The sequence below is a fragment of the Camarhynchus parvulus genome, chromosome 5 (assembly GCF_901933205.1).
Source record: "Camarhynchus parvulus chromosome 5, STF_HiC, whole genome shotgun sequence".
Taxonomy (NCBI): domain Eukaryota; kingdom Metazoa; phylum Chordata; class Aves; order Passeriformes; family Thraupidae; genus Camarhynchus; species Camarhynchus parvulus.
The window spans coordinates 27060471-27085093 of NC_044575.1; the positions used below are offsets into that span (position 1 = coordinate 27060471).

Consider the following 24623-nt stretch of genomic DNA (forward strand, 5'->3'; position numbering starts at 1 on the left):
AATTGGCTCTTGCGCTGGCTTCATCCTCTCCCTCTTTTTTTATGCACAAGCTTAACTTATAAATGTCTAGACTTCAAACTTTTGGTTAAGACCTTCTATTAAATAGACCTTTTAAAACACACCATTATTTAACCACCTTGTAAATACATTTTGTGCATCATAAGAGGAGCATTCATTTCCTATAAAAATAAACATTTCCATGCGAGTTAGTTGCGCATGAGCTTCTGTTAGTGAATTGAGAGAAGTGACTGAAATTCATAAGATCCTGCAAGGTTCATTTCTCTGCACTGAGTACAAAGGGAGTCTGCACAATTAGTTCAGATATAAAGTGGAGAAACTGAATTCAGCCTGCCATTATAAAGTTCTCTTCCCAATATCTTTTTCTAAGTATGATTTGTCTCCACCAGTATTTTCACATTTAGAAGTCTGGACACCAGGCCAGAATGCTGTTTATCAATTCCACTACTTTTTAGAGGGACCAATTTCCTTTACATACAAAAAGTCATCCATTTGCATTCATTAAACTTATACAAGACTCATTCATAAACGTCACATGCAAACATTTTACACTAACTAGATTAAAATATTTGAATTAATTTAGACCATGTTAGTAATACTGGAAGCTCACTTATCCTTCCTCCATACACTGCTAAAACTTGAGATGGATCTATCATCTAAGTAACAGTACCTGTAAAAAATGAACTATTGATTTCATATAATTAAAGACTTCAGACGAGTTACCATCAGCATTTCACCAAATTACCTTGAAGAAATTAAAAGGACCTACATGAATTCAACGTCTTTCATCTTTTTTTTTTAAGACACAAGATTAACTGTGTTTTTTTTCTTTTATGTGACAAGACATTTTTAATGAAATCATGCTGACTGGCATCATTGATGATTTTTAACTGGCAGTTCTTTATTGATATAGTTCCAAATTACCTTCTTTGTTATTTCCAGTTGGAATGAAAACCAACTCAGCTTACAATTCTCTGGAACATTTCTTTTTATTCTTTGCAAGCTCTAAGGTTACTAGGTGTTCTTCAAGTCCATGGCATTTGCCCAGTTTGAGATCTTTAAAAGGTAATGTTGTCAAATCAGAATTAATGTAAGAATACTTTCAAGACCATAAAATTATACAAAGCCTACTGACTTGATGAGCTGATCCTACTGAAACTTGTCTTTTGGCACTATCTGTTCCATTCATAACATCATAAAAATCCAACTTCCTCTTCCAGCAAAAAAATTTCTGCATCATTACTTGCTTCATGTTACATAAAAAATTCAGTTACAACTGGCTTCCTAGATTTTTTTCCCCCATTATGCTGCTTCAAATTTTCTCACTATCCCACCTCATCAGCTTAGTCTAAAGTTTGCTCAGGGAACGATGATAATCTGGGTGGTCAACAAAACGTGTTCTGTACTTGTAGAAAACTGGGATTTGGGATATCTAAAGAGGCTTCTAAAGTACAGCTTTTAAGATAAAAATCTCTGGAAGAAACAACACCCCTGGTTTGGACTCTGCTGAACTGAACACAAAAGTGAATTTAAAACCCGTTTTATTGCTTAAGGAAAAAAAAAAATCACAGCTTCTTCTCCCCATCCAATCCTACTCCATAACACACATTTTTATATCTGGCTGCCCCTCAGCAGTACCCTTAGGACTAGATTATGTAGAGTTTATCAATTCTTCCTAATTATATCTAAAAAATAATGGAAATGTAATGGTCACTGGAACTGTAGTAGCAAGAGGGTGTGGCTTCCCTTAAGGAGAAGGCTAACCAATAAACTGGTTTTGCCTAAAGGCTGAAATTTCACTCACACCTCCTTCCTCCTCTGCTGTTCACTTCCATCCCTTATCTGGCCATATGGCTTTGGCACTTCTCTGACTGCAAGGAAATAATAATATCCCTCACCAGAACTGGAGAGAAACAGTCAAGCAGTAAACCCCAAATTTATTGTGATGGCAAGAATTCTGCTTGCTTGTTCAGTAAACTCAACTGGTTTATCAAGTTCTCTGAAAACAAGAGAACCAATACAAGGAAGGGGGAGGAATAATGTCTGCCCCTCTTGGGGCTGAAATGCTGTAAATCAGGTCAGCTGTAACATGAAACTTTAGTTGCTGATTGCAAAACTCACTAGACTGATAAGGAATCAAATTGCTCCAGAGGGGGACAGAGAGGAAGATAATCCCAAAGGTCACAAACCTCAGGCTCTCCCCTCTAAACATACCTTATCCTGTAGCACACATCTAGCTTACTTTTGCCAGGAAACCATTATTTTTCCTAACTCCTATGTCTCCAAAGGATATGGATCAGCACTCTCAAAAAACATGGAGCAAAGGCTACCTCTCAGCCCTAGAAAGAATGCAGAAAGAGGAGACTACAGAAAGAGTAACAAGAGCCACCTAAACAATGGGCAATGCAGGGAGGAAGAGGTGAGAGATGGACATATTTTGAAGGCAAGAGAAAAATGGGAAATGAGATTATTAGCAATAACATGCAGTTAAGAAGCGTAAGCTTTTTCTTTTTAAGACCATCACTTTAATTCCAACCAAGCATCCCTGTTGCTTTTGTATGTGAGAAACAAGCTCTTTTGACCTGCATTCACTGAAGAGCAGAAACCAACCCTGATCATTGAAAGGTAAGGAACAAGCACTCTCCAGGTCAGTCATCAGAACAGCTCTATCCATCAGAAAATACAACACAGTCCTGTAGACTGAACTCTTTTAAAAGACTTTGGTCTGCAATCCTTTTTGATCATTTTCAGAATCATGAGAGGGAGATCTGTACCTCCAGTGTGAGTATTATTTTGACTGGGGGGACAGAGAGGGGGAGTATCTGGGTAATGTTTGGGGCATGCTCTTTTCTATAGGTCAAAAGGCTTTGATCTGTTGCTTTGGGCTTTTTTTGTCCCTCCCATATACATCCAATGGAAATTATAATCCTTGGTTTCAGGGCAGAACCATGTGATAAGAGAACTGCACTCTGGTTTTTCAGATATACTGTTGGCATTGAAACACAGTTATTTGGGTGTGTATATAAAGTTATATCTATACATGTCTTCATTTCTGTATTATTCATTTTGAAAATTTTTGAAATGGATTATTAAGTTAATTAGTATGCCCAAAGATTATTGTAAATGCTACCCATTTAACATGCATATTCCATTAAATTCTCAGTAAATCAACTCCTGGTACAGTGGGAAGAAAGTTCTCGTATTTTAGGATTTTCTTGTTTCAATCTTTCAAGTGTCAACCCCTGCCCACTCCTATGGATACCCAAAGCTGTGTTTCAAGACATTCATATTTTGTAGCCATTGCTACCATAGCTATCAGCAATAAAATCCTCAACATTCTTATACTCTAACACTCTGAAAGACTATTAGATTTGCACACACCATTGAAGAAATCCCTAATTCTTGCAAATACTATTAAGTATCAACTGGATTTTGCATGTTCGGAAAACAAAAAGTCATTCTTAAAGCTCAAGGAGAAATACAATTTACCTACCTTTCTGGTAGAAGAATTTTCGATAGTAATATGCGCCAAGGTCTACATGTTCAACGATGTATCTTTTCACTCTGTCTAGATGTAAAATCAGATTCTCCTTGGGAACTTCCAGAACTGCAACCCCAGCATTTGTGCAATGAGAACTCAGAGTCGACTCAAATGAGGCACTTTCACATCCACTGAAGGAACCTGAATTAGATTTGGAAAGGCTGATCTTCCTTTCCCCTTCCCCACCAATCTCATTACGAAAATAAGGACAACTCATCACTAGTTCATTGCTTTTATCATCCCCCTGGTCCATATTAAGACTTCCTTTTGAATTCAGGTCTTCAGTGCTGCCCATTGGAGAATTGAAACTTGCAGAATGGGACAAGGGTCCAGAGACAAGTGATGCTACAGCAGCAGCAGATGCACCTGTCGTTGTGTTCCTTCTTTTAATAACATTATGCCTATTGATTGCTGCTTCATTTAAATCAAATAAAATACTCTGTACATCATAATGAGCAAAACACTTTGGACAAGTCCAAGGCTTAATGCTATCTTCAGACCTGTTGTCTTCAAGATCTGAAGACTTCCCAAGTTCCCCTTCACCTTTGGCATTACGCAGCTTACGAAAAATAGATGAATCTCCTGTCTCTGATTTTGAGCGTCTCTTGAGTGGCTTCTCCCTTTCCTTAAAGAGTCTCAGGTTTTCCCTTTGAGTAATAGGTCCGTCTATCACATCTAGAGAGAATCCTGAACCCTTGCTTCCACTGGCAATCAGAAGCTCACCGAGTTTAGTTGAGCCTGGGCTTCTCTGATCAGACTTTTCATCTTTATAGCCCTTCAATAAGTCAAAAAAACTTTCCCCTGAAGTTCCTTGCTTATCTATGGAAGATGTGCTGCCATACTCTCTGTGCAGAGATGGTCCAGATTTAAATGTGGGTGAAATACATTCATCAAAACTATCCACGTCAAGCTCACTTATGGTGATGTCGCTGTTGCTGCGCTGTCGTATTCTGCGAAGAGCTTTCCTTGGGGAACTGGGATAGCCATCAGGTGTAAGAAACCTGGAGTCTAGATTCTCAGATTGTCTGGTCTTGTTTTTAAGTGTGCTCTGGATGCTCTTTAACATAACAGAATCACTAGCATTCAGGTTAACAGAACTTCCCTGACTCCCAGGACTGCTTTTAGAAGACATGCTGTCAAGGCAACTTGACGTTTCAATATCTTGACTAGATCTGCTTGTCTCCTTGATGTTCTCCTTCCTTGGGGGCCAATCAGCAATCCTTGCCCTGACCCCCATTTTAGGGACTCCAGGGGTAGAGGTAACATGATGGGAGCTCTCATTGCGAGGAGGTCCAACTGGCGCCATGACTGCAGATCCTAAGCTGCCATTCTGTGACCTAAAGCGCCTCATGTAGAAGTCATCCGAGTGGACTTTTGAGGTGCCATCTGTTCCGACTGATACCCCAGTGGCAACAGCCCTTTCGGTCTGGGACCGCTTCAAGCTGGTCATGGTCTTTCAGTATGTTCAACCTTAGTAAGTTCCAAAAAAGCCCACAGTCATTTCTGCTTTTTAAATGCACAGTTCTCTTCTGGAGAATAGTCTCCAAAATATACAATGGTTGCATGAGATCTTAGTCACTGACATTTAAGGACACAGTTAAATGCTGAATGTCCAGAAAATTCAGATATTCAGTAGGTTTTGATAAGCAATAATTTCCTTTAACTTTTGCATTTTAAGAAGCAGCCATGCTCCAATACATTCAAATAGTTTTAACATCACTTGAGCTCCAAAATGTCAGAGGTGTAATTGAATGGCTTATGCTTCTTTTAAGCCTAGAACAGAAAAAAAAGAGAGAAAAAATAATTAATTCCTTAACACAGAACTTTTTTGGTAACTGGTACTATCAAGGTAATTATTGCACATAATTAATATTTTTAAGAAACATGTTTTTGAATCACATTGATCATCATCGCAAAAATGCAGCACTGTGTTACATGGTGGTGATGAGTTTTCTAGGTATTGTTGGGTTGCCTTCTGAAAAAATAACGCTGGGTTCTGATTCCAACAAATACAAATTTTTCCTTCTGAATTGATTAGTGGTACTTTTTAGCTGGGTTAGTGAACAGTGTTACAAAGCACTAGTAGGGAGTTTCTCAGCTAAGGACACATACAGCATACATTTCCCAGAGAAATTATAAAAGAGCCAGGTCAGGACTCCAATTTTTATAATCACTTCAAAGAATTTACCATTTACAAGTCATACATCCTTGGCTGCCATTAGGTATTAACACTACCTATTCAACTTTCCCATTAATGTAAATACCTGATATGTTAATTAAAAAAAGGGGGGGAAGCTAATTAGAAGAAAGTGTATAAAATTGTTAGAGAGGATGGTTGTCAACAACATTTATTTTGTGCTTTGCACAGCCTCATCTGCACATTAGCTGCATAGTCCAGAAAGCATGTACTACCCCTGACCAGAGTTTACAACATATAAAAAGGTTAAAGCTAAATAGAAATACATACTTTTAAGTAACTTCATATGAAAAGTTTCATTTATCTCCCTGGCTAATAAAATTTTGCCTACCACAGCTCCTGTATTATTCCAGCTTCACAAAGTCACAGAAATTAAATGCTTTCCCATACCTCATCAGTACAGAAGTGATTACAAAGCTTTTAGTACACTGCCCTTTGAGGAGCTAAAAAAACATAATCCACAAATATATCCTTGCTGGTAGAAGACAAAAGCATGGGATTGTCAAGATAAAATCTTGCATTGCTGTGTACATCCTTTAACACAAAGAAGTTAATAATTTTCAAAGGCTGAACCAATCACACAAAATGTGTTCTTTAAATATTTGCCAAATGTGTGCAGAGATGCTGCTGAACCAGCACAGCATTGACAATACAGTATTGTCTAAAATCAAGGCTTTCTGATGCTTCCAGGAAAACCAGCACTTTCTGCAATCTCAGAACTACAGTACTTTGCACCACACTAATTAAATACCAAGCGAGGGCACTTACTGCCTCCAAAGGCAGCATGTTTAAATTTCACTTGCCATATAAAGCACTTCTTTAAAATAGCTGCTCTTAATATAAAGCTCAACACATAAGGAATACTTAAAATGCAAGCTGACTGCATCACACGTAACAAGAACAGTGCGAGTCACCCAGGGCACAACTATATTTGCACAGGCATTTACATAAATACAGCTCTTCTCCTTGTAATGCTGCTTCAGTCTTACAATCATGGAATGGTTTGAGCTAGAAGGGACCTTAAAGACCATCCAGTTCCAACATCCCTGTCACAGGCAGGGATGCCACCCATTAGATCAGGTTTTGAACATCTACAGGGATGGGCCATCCACAACTCCTCTGGGCAGCCTGTTCCAGTGCCTCATCACCCTCACAGGAAAGAACTTTTTACCATTTAATCTAAATCTTAAATTTTTTCTCCCTTGTGCTATCACTATTTCCTCAGGTAAAAAGTCTCCATCTTTTTCAAAGCTCTCTTTAAGTACTGGAAGGCTGCAATAACGTCTCCTCACAGCCTCCTCTTCTCCAGACTTAACAATCCCAGCTCTCTCAATCTGTCTTCTTAGAAGAGTTGCTCAAGCCCTCTTATCTTCATGGCCTTTCTGTGGACCTGCTCTAAACAGTTCCACGTTTCTTGTTGTGAAGAATCCAGACCAGGATGCACTGCTCCAGGTAGGGTCTAACAAGGACAGGATACAGGGGAGACTAATACTCCTGTCCTGGCTGCATTTGATGGAGCCCAGGATACGGCTGGATTTCTGCACTTGCAGCATTGTTGACTTCTTACAGCTTTTGTTCACCAGCACCCCTAAGTCCTTCTCCACAGAGCTGCTCTCAAGAAGTTCCTCTCCCAGTCTGTACTTATGCCTAGGACTGCCCTGACCCAGGTGCAGCGCCTTGCATTGGACCTGTTGAACCTCATTAGGTTCTCACAGACCCGCTCCTTCAGCTTGTCAGTGTATTCATAGATGGCATCCCTTCCTTCTGTTATGTCAGCTGTAGCACTGAGCTCTGTGCTGTCAATGATACTGCTGAAATAACAGGGTTTTTTTTAATTAGAATAACTTTAGAAAGGCAGTCTACCCATGCTGCTGTTTGAAAACTACTGAATTCAGTATTCAGCCATAATTTTTTTTACAAATTTCAAACACTCTCCAGCCTAAGAACTAATCAGGCTGGTGCAACAACTTTGTGCACCATCAGACCAAGGAAGGGAAAATGCAAACACTGTATTCCATGATACAACCTAATCTTCTACCCATACTTTTCAAAGTATGCCTATCAAAGTGCCTACTTTGCAAGGTGCTTATCAAAGAGTGTTTAAGCACTATTAACCTCTATGAAATGGCAACACTTCACAGCACTTCCTGAAGATCTATACAGATCTTGCTTTTATAGGCAGGACAGAAGGAAAATAGAATGAAAATTGATAAAGATTTAGGGCAGGAGAATGCCAGGCTAAAAGGGATCGTAAAGGAAAAGTCAAGCTGAGGGTTGAACATAAAACATGCAGGAGTTTAAACATAAAACATCCACTACCACAAGTTGCTCTTCACAGTCTGCAGTGAAAGCCAAGATTTGTCCCTCTCTGTTCCCCTTCCACCAACATTAACTCTGAAAGCAAAGTATACACCTCCTCCCCCCCAAATGCTCTTCTACTGAAACACATCACCTAGTAGTACAGGTTTGTCATGAACTTCAGGGCATAAGTTCACAGCAGCTCTAAAAACTCCCAACCTTGGTGTTGACCATATAAGCATCCAAATACCACCAGTTCTCCCTACCTCCCCAAATTATACGTTTTCCCTTAAAAATTTTCAGGACAGCAATCCTAAGTAAGGATATGCATATACAAATGTTATCTCTAATCACATGAAAAAATAAACCTAAGTGGTCTATGTGACTTACTCTTGACCTGTTGTATACATGGTTTTGTCATTAGTTACATGACCACACGGTGTATTTTCCAAAGGAAATTCTCTGCTCCTGACTCAGCTTTATGCCTGTCTCACTCTGGGGACCAGCTGTTTCATGTTCTGCAGGTTTTTGCAGCTGTCCTCCATCATCTGCTGTAGCAGCTGGAATACAGGCCATAAATGATTACAGTAATAGCTAATATCATACTCTGAAGAAACGAACTCCACCATTGACTGTGCCTATATGAATTAAATCACTATTAAGTCAAATTTTTTTTGAGAGTGCAACCACCTGTCCATGTTTATTTCTCTAGACCTTCCCAGCCTGGTGTCTAATTCGAGACCTAACAGCCTGGTGTAAAAGGTTTGATTAGTTTCAATCAAAATAAAGTGAAAACATTACATTTGATAACATCAAAAATTCCTAAAGCACAGGTCCTGGGTACACGGGTTATCAGCTTTAATGAAAATAAACAACAACAGCAATCTGTACTTCAACCTTTTCTAGCATTCATTATTTGCAAAACACCACAGCATCAGAGACAGAGCAAATCTCACTGGATTTAAAAGACCAGTAACAGGTGTTATTTTGAACAGGAGAACCTGCCAGAACTTAAATATTAAGCAGCAAAAATGCTAACACAGAATATGCAATACATTAAAATTAGTTACAATTACAAGATCAGCAGTATGGTACCTACTTCTAATGCCAAGAGCAGCATCTGTGAAGAGTAACAAATCCTACTTTGTTACCATTTCAATATAGAAAAAAATACAACTCAAGGTAGAGCTATGAATATCTATGCAAACACAATATGGTAAGGACAAACTAGCATAACCATGAAAATGTACTTTTCCAATTCATCTCAACTTACTGAGGAGGCCAACAAAATAATCAGATGAACAGCAATATATAAAAAGCTGTAAATGAAAACCAAATGCAAAGACTACTGAAAGGGTACATGAAAACTTAGTACTGATTATATCAACTAAAACCTGAATAGAGAGTTAAGAGAATAATCATAAAACCAATTATCTGCTTATCAGATTCCATACAGTAATTAGTAAAGCAATCCAAGTATCTGTTCAAAATAGGGCTCAGACACTTAGAACAATTTTTTTTGTTTGTTTTTACCAGCACCAGATGACTAAGCATCTAATCTCAACTTAAAAATGAGCACAAATCTATTTCATACTTTTGCTTTCTACTCATACCTTTTTAAATCACTTTGCTGTCTCCTCCAAAGCCAAAGTTTTAGGTGCAGGAAAAAACCACTCTTACAAAACTTAAAAGGACCCTCTAGATGAACTGCAAGATGGTTTTGCAGACTCCATCATTCTTAAAAGGAAGGGAAGTCAAGGATCTTGATTTCTTATTTGTCATGCCTGAAGTTATACACCCAGAAAAATGAAGACCTACCAGTCAAGATTTCATCTAGAGACCTTTGGAATACAAAGCAGCAAATACAAGTAGTTGATCAAGAAGAACTATCTCACTCAAATCAGTTCAGGATAGTAAAAAAACCTCAACTACTGCACAGTAATCAGTTTCTATCTTGGATCTAGTTAGACAAGATAATTCAACAACTACTTGTTAAGGTGAATGAAGGAAAGGAGCTCATGCCTGACATGACACACCAGTTCAGATACCTTCTATTATAACTTTTCCTAGTTTTAGTTATGTGGAATCACGCTCTTTTTCCCTGCAAAGTAGTAACTTTGCCCACAACTGAGTCTTACTTGACAAGATTCAGCAATTACTCTTATCTGCTGAGAATATGATGAGACTCCAGATTCTGGAATCATGGGCACTAATGATACTAATAGTCTGATGTTGACAGAGATAGATTTGGGGGCACCAAATTATTCATGACTCATAACGCTCCAAAGGAAAGACTTCATACTTCACCATCAGCCCTTATTATAAGGTGGCATTTTAAAATTACAATTTTGAAAAGGAGTAAATCAGTTTCAACTTATAGGAAAGTCTCGCTTTTGCAAAGCCTCCATACCACGGACCTGCTCCACTCCAAACAGTAAAACATAGTAGAGGGTGGTAAATGCACATATTGCCAGGGATACTTTAAAATCACCGAAGTTGTAGTATAAGGAGATCAGCATAACATTTTACCGCAAGCAGTTGTGAAAAACTTAACTGATATCTTCTCTGTTCCATGGGGTTTACTAAAACACAGTCAATTCAGGAAATGCAGTGCAACAACACACATTACTGCCAGCAATCCTTGCTAACTTTTACTGGGAAAAGAAAGGCCATCAGTATAAGCTTCTGAAAGCTAGAAGCTCCTCTAAAACTAGAAAAATAAATGAGAACAAGGAAAAATATTTTATACAAGAAAGCTTATCTATTTGTGTCACAAATTCTTACCTGAATTATAACAGATCAAATCCTGGGAGGGAATATTAATTTATCAGCCAATTAAGTTATTATAGGTACAAAATACTGTCTAATTGCATAAAATTAATTCCTCAGAGGAGAAAAATTCAATTCAGCCTTTTGAAATACTTTATCTGGTTACCTATTATTAACTTTATCCTTTTCTTCCCAGGATTACTTCCATCATTGTAATTGCAGGAAAGCTAAAAGGTTCCTCTTTCTGAGGAAGTTTTTACAAACTGAAAATCTATTTGAAGAATAGTGTTTGGTATTTTACTAACTTACTGGTTTCTTTTTTTTCAAACTTAGCAGAATTGCTGGCTTTGTGTTACCTGAGTTTGTGATAACTGTCAACTCTGCATAGACAGACAGATTCCCTCAACCTCCGTTTCTTTTCCCTCCACTTCACCAATTTATGTGTCTACAAAATTTGTCAGTGATTGACATGTCAGCAAGTCTGTGTTTCTGCCTTTTTCTCTGAATGTTTCCTTGTACCCTAACCATCAGAAAAAAAATCTTTGCTCTGAGGACACCAGGTGCCATCTGTTGCCATACACACAATGATCACCTGCACTGATCTGCTAGGATTTAGCACTGCTTTATTCTTAGCTTCATTCTGTGCTGAACTCGGTGATGCAAATACGCATGAACCTAGGCAAGGTTACATTGATTTTAGGGCGTAACAGTAATTACTGTGAGTCACTACCAGCAGCTTCTGCACTCTGCAGTATATGCCTCTCTCCAGACAAAGCCAAGCTCGCTCTGCTTTCACGGTGGAACGTGCGGGGGATGCGCAGTCACTAGAAAAGGGTGCTGAGCTGAGCGCATCACTGTGGCACTCAGCTGAATTTGCTCCCCCAGCTTTCGAGCCCTGGTAACCATGGTGGTAAAGCATCAGCTGGCTCAGAGCACAGAGAACCAGCTGGCCTCCCTGTGCACAAGACCATGAACTCACACTCAATAATCATAATCTCCTGCAGTCAGTGGTAAATGCTCGTGACATAACAGGATGGTAAATGAAGCATAATAAAAGCTATCAAACTGAGACAGATATAGCAACACAGGGGACAGTAAGCTCCCACCTGTGCACTTCAGCACATTTTGCTCTGTTATGATTTCCTACTCATTATTCACCAAGGAAACACAACAATGTCTCAAAGCCAGAACTGCATCCTCTGTTTTCACATCCATTTCATATGCATTAATCAAGACATGGATATCACAATTCTCAAGTGTACAAGTAACTATTGCTGAAACAAATACTTAAAAACTCCTTTTAACTGAGACAGAAAGTAAGAGTGAGAAGAGTCCTGCACACAGTCATTCCTACTTCAACACTCATGTTCCATTTTGGTACCAGTGTCAGTCACCGAGTTAATTAAGTGTAGAATCCCATTCCTGGAAGGTAATTTACAGGATCTAAAAGACAGATTACAAGTCTTACTGTATCCTATACTGTATTCTATTCCTGGAACAAAATTGTTAATAACAATTTACTTTTGAAAGGAGTGCTTGCTCTCTAGGAAACGAGTCTACATCAGTGGCAATATGAGAGCAAATTATTCCAGCTCACAGATACCATCTCTAAAGAAAGCAACTTTTTACAAACAACAAAACAGTTTGATTTTTAACCCTCCCTTTTGTTATTTTAGAGATGCTGCTTCTATGTTTCTCAGCTTGTAGCTGTTGCTATATTGCATCCCTGGGTAATGGTTCCAAAAACAGACTGCCCTTCCTGGTGTGTGAACTCTTATAAAAAGTTGCTTTACTGACAAGTGTCCAAGTTTATCAATGACTAATATCTGTGACAATCTGACCTATGAAGAGTCCCAAACCAAAATAACAATAACAAAGAGAAAACAGACCAAGAAACAACCTCCCTCAAAATGGGCTGATACTTCCTGCCTAGATACAGTTCAGTGGAAAAGCTACAAATTCCAGTACGTGCCACGGATGCCCTTTCCCGAGGTTTGCACGCTTGCTCATACTTGCATAGCATAAAGGCCCATACAAGTCCTTTCTCCTGCAACGTGGCCACCATTTGTTTCCAGCACATCTTTGGTACCAGTACAAAGACAGAATTTAGCCTGTGATCTCTGAGCTGCTTCCACTGCCTCCATTCATGCTGGCCATACTTGGCAAACAAGCACACAGACCTCACCATGTCTCATAACATGCCACAAACATCAGAGTTGAGTGAGACCTCAGTTTGGAAGAGGGGTAAAGAGGGTATTTAACCTACTACCTCTCCAAACTTCCAGGTGCTTCTAAGTAGTCTGGAGTGCAACTCAAAACTAATTTAATTTTTCTTGTAACAGGTGTTGGACTGCATCACTAATTTGTTAAAAATATTATTAAAAAAATATAAGCCCATAATTTTGCTAGCATTTGAGATCTTTTTCTCAGGACCATTAATATTCCTTTACTCTATCACTGCAGTTGCTTCTCCCTAAATTACTGATTTGGTAAAAGAATTGCAAGGAGCTGTTCTGGTGCCTTCATGAAAGTCATCCAGCCCTCAAACCTCCACAGAGCACTATTTCTCCATAGGTTGGCTGATAATTAAGTCATGTGTTTAAGGGAGAAACAAAAGCACCTTTTCAAGAGCAAAAGTTAAAATTTACCTAAAATTAATAGGCTTTGTTTCCACAACCCTGATATTAATCATCTAGAGAGCGTTTCACATTCATACACATTCCTGAAGATGTTCTTGCAACTATTGCTCCTGCTTTAAAGGTACTGCTGCAGTGCTGGACAGAATTACGAGCAGAGAGTGTCACCAGACACCCACACCAGAGGTGTTCATCAATTTCTGCCCCACCACCACTCCTTTGCTGATGTCCCAGGCCCCTTCAGCAGCCGGTCACACACAGTCTCCTGTCATTCTAAGCCCAGCTGCTGGTGTTGACAATCCCTCTACACAATCCTTCCTTCTCAACCCTGGCACCCTCTGCCATGCAGCTTTTTTGGCCCCAGTCCTCAGTGGGATAGAACAAACTCCATCAGTTTAGAATTTCAGACCTCAATTTGCTCCCTCAATGAAAGCCATTCGAAAGACAGCTGAGCATCTCATCAAACAAAATATCATTTCTTCAAGCTTCCAAATAACTCATAGATGTTAAATGAATTTGCTTCCTTATCAGCTAATGTGAAAATACCAAGTAGATCATTACTTGAATCTGTTACACTTCCTGTATATTAAAAGAAAAGTTAATATATTTTCCCCTAAAATACATAATTTGCTTTTGTGTGTATATACCATGTATATTTTTGTGTATATACATCTACATATATTTACACATAAGATGTTAATGTTGTATTTCTAATGCTTCTTAGAAGAACTACTTAAATATAACTCTAGCAAACATGGTAATTAACCCTCATGTCATTCTAAGACTTCACACTAGTAGATGTGCTTAATGAACTGCATTCACTCTTGCTATATGAAGAAAACAAAATTAAAGCTAAACCTATCAAACATTGATTGTATGTTTCTACAGGAAATTTTGACTCTAATAACCTGGGATATGCCCTGCAGCATGAATCTTTTAGGCATTCAGATTATTCAAACCTTAGGCAAATAAAGACAGCACAAAAAATTACATTGAAAATTACAGTCCAAACTATAAAGTCACACAGGGCGACAGGGAGCAACAGAGATTCTTTTTACAGTTCACGTGTTTGAACAGGTAAGAAAGCATGTAATTCTCAAACAATCCTTGCAAGAAGAACAGCAGTTTCCATTTCAAGTGACTGCCACATCCAGTCAAGTGTGCAACACCAAGAAAGGAAGTCAATTAGAAACCTTAGAGAAAGACAGTAATTTGTAGCAAAAATGTGAACCTTTTTTTTTTTAAATCCTATGATTGTGAACATCTGTAATATTCAAATTTAAATGCACTCAGTGAAACACTCCACAGCCTCTCACTAAAAATCCTTTTGGGAAAAAATTAAAAACTCAGTAATATTATTTTTATCAATATACCGATTTATCTTTTTGAAATTGCAAGTTTTACATTACTATACTACTAAGCTCTTTAAAGCATACTGGTATATCAGTGTAAAGAACATGATCTAAGAGTGCAGATAAACAGAAAGTAAAAATAAACTTCCCCTACTAAAAATAGGTTAAAACAAAAGGTTTAAAGAAAAAAGGTAACTGGGTATTTAGATACTGATCTTAGAAGACTAAAACATTAGTAAGCAACAAGAATAATTTTCAGCAACTCTTCATGTTTCTATGTTTTCTATTCTTTTCATTTTGCTCTTAGACCATCAGCTTCATACTTCGCCTGCAATCACTTCACTCACAAACATGCAATCCCATTTACAAGCCAAACTCTGGGGTCCTTTCAGTGGAACACTGAAATAAGCTTCAAAATCAGTTATGTATTGATTTCCAAAAGGATTCTAAAATGACTGCCACTAGCAACCACCTAGATCACTGATAGAGTGATATTGATGGATTACTGCATGCTGCATTTCTCCCATATGCTCCACCCCGAAGTGGGAATACTGGGTGCACACATTTTGTGTTTTCTGAAGCCTACTTTACCCATACAAGCAAACAAAAATGACAACCAGATGAAATAACATTTTTCTTCAGACAATTAAACTGTTCACATAGAAGGCATGGCACAGATTCAGTAAGTCACATATTATTAGAGCAGTGCTTATGGCAACCCCTCCCACTGCTCCAATGCAACAGATCCTCCTAAATGAAAAAGGCTGTGGTCTTTGTCCAAGGAAGATGTTTATTTACTACTTTGGTTTCATTCAGAGTTAAAGATGGCGTCATCCCACAGACCGAAAAAGAAAACCATCTTAAATTACTATTTGACACACACGCTGTGTAAATCTAACCTTATGAGGAACCATAAATCCACCAGAATAAAAAAAAAAAAAGGCTTTCAGGCTTCTCTAACTCTTATATAACATAAGAAGGCATGACATCAGAGACCCAGGGGGATAATTCACTTTCCTGTTTTTGACAAAACACATATAAAAAGCTTTTTGTCCTTGACAACCACATTTATTTTCTAAATATATGCATTACATATCTATTTTCCAAAATGCCATATTCATTAATATAAAGGAAAAAAGAGTTCAACCTCCACATAGGATTGTATAGAGGTTTTTTGGTTAATCTTCCTTTAAAATGTCATTTAAAATTGAGACTAAAAGAAGCAGAGTTTTAAGTAAGACTTCACCAGTTTTGGGGACATGAAAATACATCAGAAAAGTATGGATGGGACCATACAACTGACAGGAATTTAAGAGCAATAAGTGCTCTCTCACCACGTGACAAAGATGAGTGTGTTACATCCATTACCGACATCACCTCAAAAACTGCAAAGGATGTCTGAAGCTTTCAATGTGCAATGCAAAAGAATGACAGATAAACCTGCAAACAGCTCCATAAACCTAACAGGAAATGGAGTACAACTACAGAAACCTTGTACTCTGCTACATGAACAAATATTACAATGGCATTCCCCTTTTCTGTATGGGAATGTACACAAAAACATGAGGCAAAAGCCAGACTGGTAGTACATAAACTCTTATTCAACATCTAAAATACTTCAAGTACTAATAATGATGAATAAAACAATGTAGAAAGGGACAAAAATCATGTGCAAAAACATGCATTTACTCAGCAGAAATCTGCATCCTGCATGATTGCAACATTTATGGTTTAGAAAACAAGAAAGGTAGATATAACTATTTCAGCTGATTCATTTCTTGCGAGTGCTGTGCTACGAGTGGGTGTTCAGGCTGGATTTCAAAGGACTTAGAAGAAGAATTCCCCATCTGCAGAAAACCAAGAAAGGTTACTTGGAAAATCTCTCAGCAGTGACCAACAGATAGATGAGACCCTTCAATTTGATGATGAGGGTGTGTTATGTTCTACAGTCCTACCATAGACTATATGGTCAAAGCAACTGACAGCATCCAAGTAGACAGCACTTCTACTTTAAATACAGCCATGCCAGTCAGTCACTGAGGGCAGAGAGTCATCTCCAGCAAATGCAACAGGAAAATAATACATACCTGGCCACCCACATCAACTCTTCAGGAGTGATTGTGAAAGTGTGCGCACAACTCTGTGTGTGAAGCAACCTACACCAAATTGCAACACCAGGGAGAAGCAAATAAGCAATTCAAGTCATGAATCCAGACAGTCAAGCTGGCAAATCAGGATACAAACTGAGAAGAGCAAGCAAGGTGGCGGCAACATCTAAAAACACACTTTGCAATTTAAATAGGAATCAGTCTATTACAAGCACACATATGCCAGCAGTACTGGCACTTCATCCATATATTCTTAAACCTAAGAATAAAGTTTAGATAGATGGTTGGATACTACCAGTTACCTCAAAGCATAAGTAAACTTGTGTGTGTTTGACCTGCCCACCTGTCCATGCATGTCTTTTATCAACTGCCTTTCTAGCCTAAGACCCAAATTACTCCTTACAAGATTTATTCGCTTTTCTGTAAGTTGGGCTACAACAACTCACAGATACCACAAAAATAAACCTCCAGCCAAACATGCCAAATACAGTCCAGCATGTCCATTTGAGATTTTTTTCATTATAATCTAAGGAAGTATGATGAAAAAATCTTTTTGCCTTATGTGATTTTTTTTCTCCAGTCATGGTCAGTAAAAGGAAATATCTACATCTGTTCCTGGTTCACATGCATGAAAAACATTTTATAAAATGAAAACAGATTTGAAATAATTTAAATTCCAACACTAAACCTTCAAAAGTAAATTACCTACAGAAAGTACATGTGTGGGTGTATTCCTGTTTCACTGCATCAACAGCCTTAATCAGGCTTGCATACTATTTCTGATTATGGCTCATTATATAAAATCACGTTGATAACACTTCAGCAAGAACATTCCTTAACCCTTTCTGAAAAAAGGAAATATCATTCTTGCACCAGTTTTCACCCTTGCTGTGTTTGGGGATGACTTTCTCCAGCCACCCCTGACCTTGTGGAAGCCATGACAACCAACTGCAAACCACAGGAATCTCCATCAGTGAAAAGGCTGCGGCTCCTCCCTGTGCTGAGTCCGGTGACTCCTGCAGACGACTCTGCAGCTCCACTTGCCCCTGCAACCCCCAGGTCCTTGGTGATCCTCCCCAAAAAGCAGACTTCGAAGGCTAATGCACCTCCTTGCTCATGTGAAGTCAAAGTTATTGCAATTGCATGAACTGAAGCCACATATCTCCTGCTCACATACTGAAGGCCCTGCTCGGAGTTCTGAGGAGTAGTTAGGAATACAAACACTACTTTGAAGCCCAATGTGCCTTTTTTGATTTGCAGGGCTGCATTTTCCTAAGCACTACAGTTTCTTTTTTGGTTTTGTGTCTATTCCTCTATTACTCCAAAATGGGGATTTTATCAATATACTGTATTTTCTGTTAGCCAGATAAATATCCGAAAACTACTTGAAAATATCAGCAATTGTCAAGCATAACTTATAATTTTCTGGTAGGATTTCTGACCAGAAAAGGATCATAACTGTGCTCCACAATCTGCTTGTAAATTTCAAGATAAATTGGGTCTTGATTTCATCCTGTAAAGACTAGATGATTTTGAACATTGAGAAACTTTGCTCAGTGATACCATCACTATGAAAAGCAATTTATCTTTCTATATGCAACATGGAATTTTTTTGAGGAAAAGCTTTCAGAAAAATGGTTGTTTTTTATGACAATTTCAGTAGTTGATTCAGTGAACAGTCTGATGCTAGCACTACTCAGTTTTCATCATAATGCACAACTTCATACTCTCACTAAAGAAATCCTCTTCAGTAATTACCTGAGTTTAAGTCTCTAGGATTTTACAGGAAGATGCAAATATAATTAAGCTGTTTTATGTGCACAAACATGTTTGGAGGAGGGTTGTGGAGAAAGGAAAAAATAAAGAGAAAAAAAAAAGAAAAAAAAATTTGAAAAAAATTACCCCATCAGCTCAATTTGCATTGTAACCCTCAGGAAATGAACTCTATTCTTCAAGCCTACCATGAGCACAGCGATGGGATTAGAGCAGAGAGATCTATTTGGAGCTGGTTGCACACACACAAAAAAATGTTACAACCAAAAACCACTGTATGGCTAAATCCACAGATACTTTTTTTTTCCCACTACTTTGTACTTCATGCCAATCATGCAGTCATCATTTACCAAATTAAGCGAGTCAGTTTTTGAAGTAGTGAGACATGGCTCAAAATACGATCACAGTTTTAAAACTGCCTGATAAGCATGGAATCTGAAGATCACAGAAGTGCTTCAAAATACTAACTTTTATAATGAAAATATTTGGTTTCCTTCCAAGTAAAGTACTTAGATCAGTTTCTGCTCCCCCATACTTTAATACAGTCTTGCCAGAACTTCCACCGAGGATGAGCACTCATTCTAATTGAAAATCTCTCTAAAATGAAACATAAAACTTCTGACAGTCTTGAGTGGTTCAGTTCAGAAGAGGGAGTAAAAGTTTTTGGTGAATCTTTTACTTCATATTAGGAAAAAAACCGCAAGTACTGGAATAAATTCTACCATGAAACAAAATAGATTTCTAAAGCTTTACTCTGCTTTTGAAGTTCTGAAAGGGGCGGGGAGGGGGGGAGGACGACAGGACTTGTGTGCTAGGAAGTCATGGTGTGACCACTGAAATATTACAAACAGTTCTCTTACCACAGAAACAGAGAATTTCTATAAAGCAACTAACAAAAATGCATGATTAGTTATCAATCATAACCACGACTTACGGATGCCAAAACCTATCTAAAAAAAAGTGGTCAGGTAAGTCCATATACAAAAAATGTGATCTGGGGTTTCAAGTGCAAATAGTTCATCATTAAGTTGTGAAAGTTCCTCAGTCAGACTTCTAGAAACTAGGAAAACATAGCTGAGATATGCAACTATTTATTACCCCTACCTTTCTCTTCCATACAGATACAGCACTTCCCTGATTCAGAACTGCCCTTCGCTACGTTCTTACATAAGATGAAATCACCAAGTTTTATTAGCAAGAGAAATTAGCTTCAGGGAATAATGTTTTTGTATTGCCATCTCAGATGAAAAGCAGGAACTTTTCAGGAGCCTTAAGACTGGAAACTTGCACTGGTCTAAAGTTTCAGTTTAAAACTTGGTTATTACTTCTGTATTGCAAATCTGTCTCCCAAAATCCACATGCTACTCTACGGGAATGGCTTTTTAAAAGCATCATTAGGTCAGAACAGTCCATAAACTAAAATAAACAAAGAAACAGGCAAGGAACGTAATAGAAAATGTTTGGGGAGTGTTAGAATAGCCCAATGCAGCTTCTTGAAACTAAATTATTTTCAGAAGTAGGTTGACTTCAAAATACTCATTTAAGACCTATGGCTTAGACATCAGCTATTCACAAGGCTGTCTGTCAAATTACAAAAAATAAGCATTTTCTTGTTTTGCCAATTTGCAAGTATATGCAATCAGAGCACAAGGACTACCATTTAACAGGTTATTTAAAAAGCTAGCTTGAGGACTTCTCCTATGACAACAATTGCTCTAACAAAAAACTCTTTCCTTGAAAAGCCCTGTCCTTACTCTACTGAACCTAAAACATGAGTATTTTAGTCAAGTCTTCTCTGAATTGCCCTCGAAAGCAGACTCTGGGTCTGTCCTTACTGATTATAGATCAAGTCTACAAAGCCACACTCTCTAAACTACCATTAATTAGCTGGAGTGGCACTCTCCACCCACAGCTCACAGACAGAAAACCTTTTGACAAAGCCATGGGAGATAAGAGGATGATGTAAACCAAAAACAGAACAGTGGCAAGGCACAAGGCCCAAGATCGTTTTTGCAGTCAGAGGATCTGAATAATAAGAAAATAAATTGTGAAGGAAAAGGATGCGCCTGAAAAGACAAGAAACCTAATACCTTCTTTTCCTTAATGTTATTTATCCACTCATTTATTGCAGCCAATAATGAAACTACTACAAAGCCTTCTTTCTAAAACAGAAGAGAAAGCTTTGATTTCAAGGTGAAAAGTACATTATATACCATCAACAGTACCTACCTTAAATTAAAAGACCTGCATACACTAGGAGATGTTACAGAGCTGTGCACTGCTAGTATGCAACAGTACTGTATAACTGATCATGAAGGGGAAAAAAAAAGCAGCTTGTGATTCTGACATATTCTGAATTAACTTTGCAGAGAGGGCACTGGGAACAGACTGGTATCGCCATTTTCCAAACCACGTTGCTTGAGAATCAGTATCTTAACTTCCCACTCACACAAAGTCATTGCATCAACTCCCACTAACTCTATCTTAGTTAACTTCAAGAAGAAAAGTCATCAGTTCAAAGTATGCCAAGAGAAAATACTTAAGTTGTGAATATATGTGGAATGAGGGCAAAATAGGAAAGTGCAGTGAGAGAAAAAAGCAGAATGTAAGGCTGCATGCAAAGAAACTGGGATGATGCTGCATTAGTGTTAATACATATGAAAACGAAATCAATGGATCTCCTTCCACTGCTCCTGCAAATCATCACTTAGAGATTAAAGCATCTGGGAATCATGAAATAACATCCCTTTAAATGCACGTAATAATCTCAGTTACATGATGCTGAAATTCTCAAGTTCATTACACTTCATGGACTGAATATGATGATTATTGCTGCCGTGAGAATTAAGTTTTAGCAATGCTGATTACATTTGAAATCTTTGTGAAAACCATTCACCTTCCTATACAGATGAAAAAAAATTGAGGAACAGAAGAGTGTTAATTCTTCAGTTCTCACTTAGCACTGTGGTTTCATCTAAAGTACATACCCAAAGTAAAGTAATGCAGTCCTAAATTACTAAAGCATTTGAAGAAAGGAATTAATTATAAAACAAATGTTTATTTTAAAATACAGTGTCCTGGTTTTGGCTGGGTTAATTTCTTCATAGTGGCTGGTATGGGGATGTGTTTTGGATTTGTGCTGAACACAGGGTTGATGATATAGAGATGTTTTTGTTATTGCTGAGCAGGGCTTACAGAGCCAAGACCTTTTCTGCTTTTTGTACAGCCACACTGCCAAGGAAGTTGGGGGTGCATGGGAGGTTGGGAGGGGACACAGTCAAGGGCAGGTGACCCCAGCGGACCAAAGGGACATTCCAAACCATGTGACATCGTGCTCAGTATATAAAATTGGGGGAAGAAGGAAGAAGGGGGAGCATTTGGAGTGATGGTGTTTGTCTTCCTAAGTCACTGCTGCATGTGATGGGGCTCTGTTCTTCTGGAGATGGCTGAACACCTGCCTGCCAATGGACAGCACTCAGTTAATTCCTTGTTATGCTCTGCTTGTGTGAACAGCTTCTGCTTTCCCTATTGAACTGTCTTTATCTCAACCCACAAGTTTTCTACCTTTTACCCTTCCAATTCTCTCCCCAATCCTGATGGTGGGGGAGTGAGCTAGTGGTTGCATGGGGCTTGGCTGCTGGATGGGGTTAAGCCACAACAGTTTCATTTATTTCCATTGTATGAACACTATTTTTATTTTGATACACTTCCAGCTGCAGTACATTAACCCACGGCCCTAGTGACACACCAGCAAGAACCCAACTCACATCAAGAGTAACACATTCCTCCCTGCCTGACATCGCCTCAAACAGGAGGTCAGAGTTCCCTTCAGGTATGTCCACAGAAGGAAACAAAAGCATTGAGAACACAGACCTAAAATTGAACTTCACAACGACAGAAGGCAATGCTCAGTGCAGAGATTAAATAAAAGTTGCAGAAACAGAAACTATGAGGAGAACTACTTGTGAAGGTAGTCTAAGTACACCCAGGAACATTAGCTTCCAGTTTTAAAACCACAATGAAAAGTTCATAAATAGAAAACTAGTTAAAATACTGCTAAAAATTTTTTTAACTGAATTATGTATCAGCACAACAGCTACTATACTTCCTTAAAATACTGTAAAAACACACCTTTATCATCACTGATAATACAGGAATTTCTATACAGATAGGCCAAAAATATTAAACCTGCATTTCTGGAAAATGACTCAGCAGGTAACAAATTATTGCACTGTTTTTGACTTCCAGGTAATATGTAGTGCTGTAGCAATCTGGTGAGCAGTCTGAACAGATGCTGACTGATAATGAGAAGACATGGCAGCAGAAAAGTGCTGTGTTTCTAGGGTATTGATCCTTACAAATACAGCTTTAACTCAACAATCTAACTGCCAGCAGAGAGGCTGTATTAGCACGTAATTCCTGCGCCTAATGATCAATAGTTAATCAGCAGAGGAGAAAATGAGCAGAGAGAAGCCATTGGTGCATACAGAGAATTACCAGATACCTTGAAATACTTGTGCAAAATTAAACATGTTGGTAATGGGAAGCCAACAACCCTTTACTAAGAAACAGCACTTTCATACATGAACTGGCAACATAAGTAATTTATTATCCAAATCACTATTCAAAGCAGAACATAAGTAAGCAGACAGTACTGCACTACTATATTTTGTGGTTAAAGTAATTTCTCATATAGTGAATACTTAAAAATTACTCTTCTGCATTCTTAGTTGTTTTGGAAATTTTTTAAGTCTTTTGCAAATACTTCCATGTGTCAGGTAAAAGGTTGATAACTGCCAAGCTGAGGGACTCAAGAATGCAGAGTTCCTACAAGTGCCTTTAAAAGCCTTGATTTGGGTAAGAAAAAATACAAAGATTCTCAGACCTTAATTATGACTTAGAGATCCTTTTAAACAAACTCATTTGTAACACACTGCCAACAACTCAATGTCTTCTTTTGAGAGCAGATCATAATGTCAAGTACCTAACCAACATGTTAAGAATTACAAATCAAACTTCAGGCTTATAAGCATCTGGCTTAAAAAAAACTGTTTTCAACCAGTACTCACTCTACTATTGTGACAAAAACCCCTTATCAGTAGAAAACATTAATATCATTAATCCTCTTGTTAGACCTAGAAAATGAATGCAGGGATAGAATGAAGTCAGATTTGAAGTGGGTTTTTTTGGCTAATGTAACAAAGATTACTTTTAAGTCAAATAATTACTTGAAATAACCACTTTGTACACAACCAAACCAACCAGTACAGCAGGGTGTCCCACAGAAGATGTGCAATAGCGAGGTATTAAATTCTTTAAGCAAATGGAAAAAAAAAAAGTTCATCACTAAGGAGCTCCCATTATCAACAAGCTACAGTTCTGGCCAGAGAACACATTACTGTGGTATGCAGTATGGTATGCACTGCTTCTCTGATGAGGTCACTAGCCAGAATAAAAATAGACATTTTAGCAGTATGGATCTCTCTTCAAGATAGGGGTCCCTTCTGGATCTTTTTACTTTACATACATAGGAAGGAAGTAAGGCACTGTCAGTCAGTAATGAGAGACTGACAAAAATCTACTGTGAAACAATCCTCAAGTTCATCTTCCATTTAACAAAAAAACATACAGGTGTATCAAATGTAATTACATACATTTATTTCCAACTGTCTTCCCATTACCTCAAAAACTCATTGTTATTTCCTTTTTCTCCAAAATCAAGGGCCAAAGTTGATTTCTATATCCTTAAAGTACACAAGTGGGCATACATTAATAATCAAGAATACTAGGGGGTCTCCTGTGAACTGGAGACAGAAACTTAGTCAATGGCTCTATTAACCTGCACAGCAAATGGGCTTTCCTTCCATGCTCCTTCCTAAGAATGCATGCGGGGGAATGTATCAAAAATTTTCACAACAGATAACAAAACGA

At 38.1% G+C, this 24623-nt stretch overlaps 1 protein-coding gene across 7 annotated transcripts in view; it reads right to left on the reverse strand.

Annotated features, from left to right (window-relative positions):
* SIPA1L1 (signal induced proliferation associated 1 like 1) overlaps nucleotides 1-24623 on the reverse strand; it is a 200914-nt gene that overhangs the window by 65134 nt on the left and 111157 nt on the right. For all 7 annotated transcript variants that reach the window (XM_030949104.1, XM_030949103.1, XM_030949098.1 and 4 more), the window contains one exon: nucleotides 3512-5332. In XM_030949104.1, coding sequence (XP_030804964.1) covers nucleotides 3512-5009 — 1498 coding nt within the window. In that variant the 5' untranslated portion in view covers nucleotides 5010-5332. The remainder of the gene's footprint in view (nucleotides 1-3511; nucleotides 5333-24623) is intronic.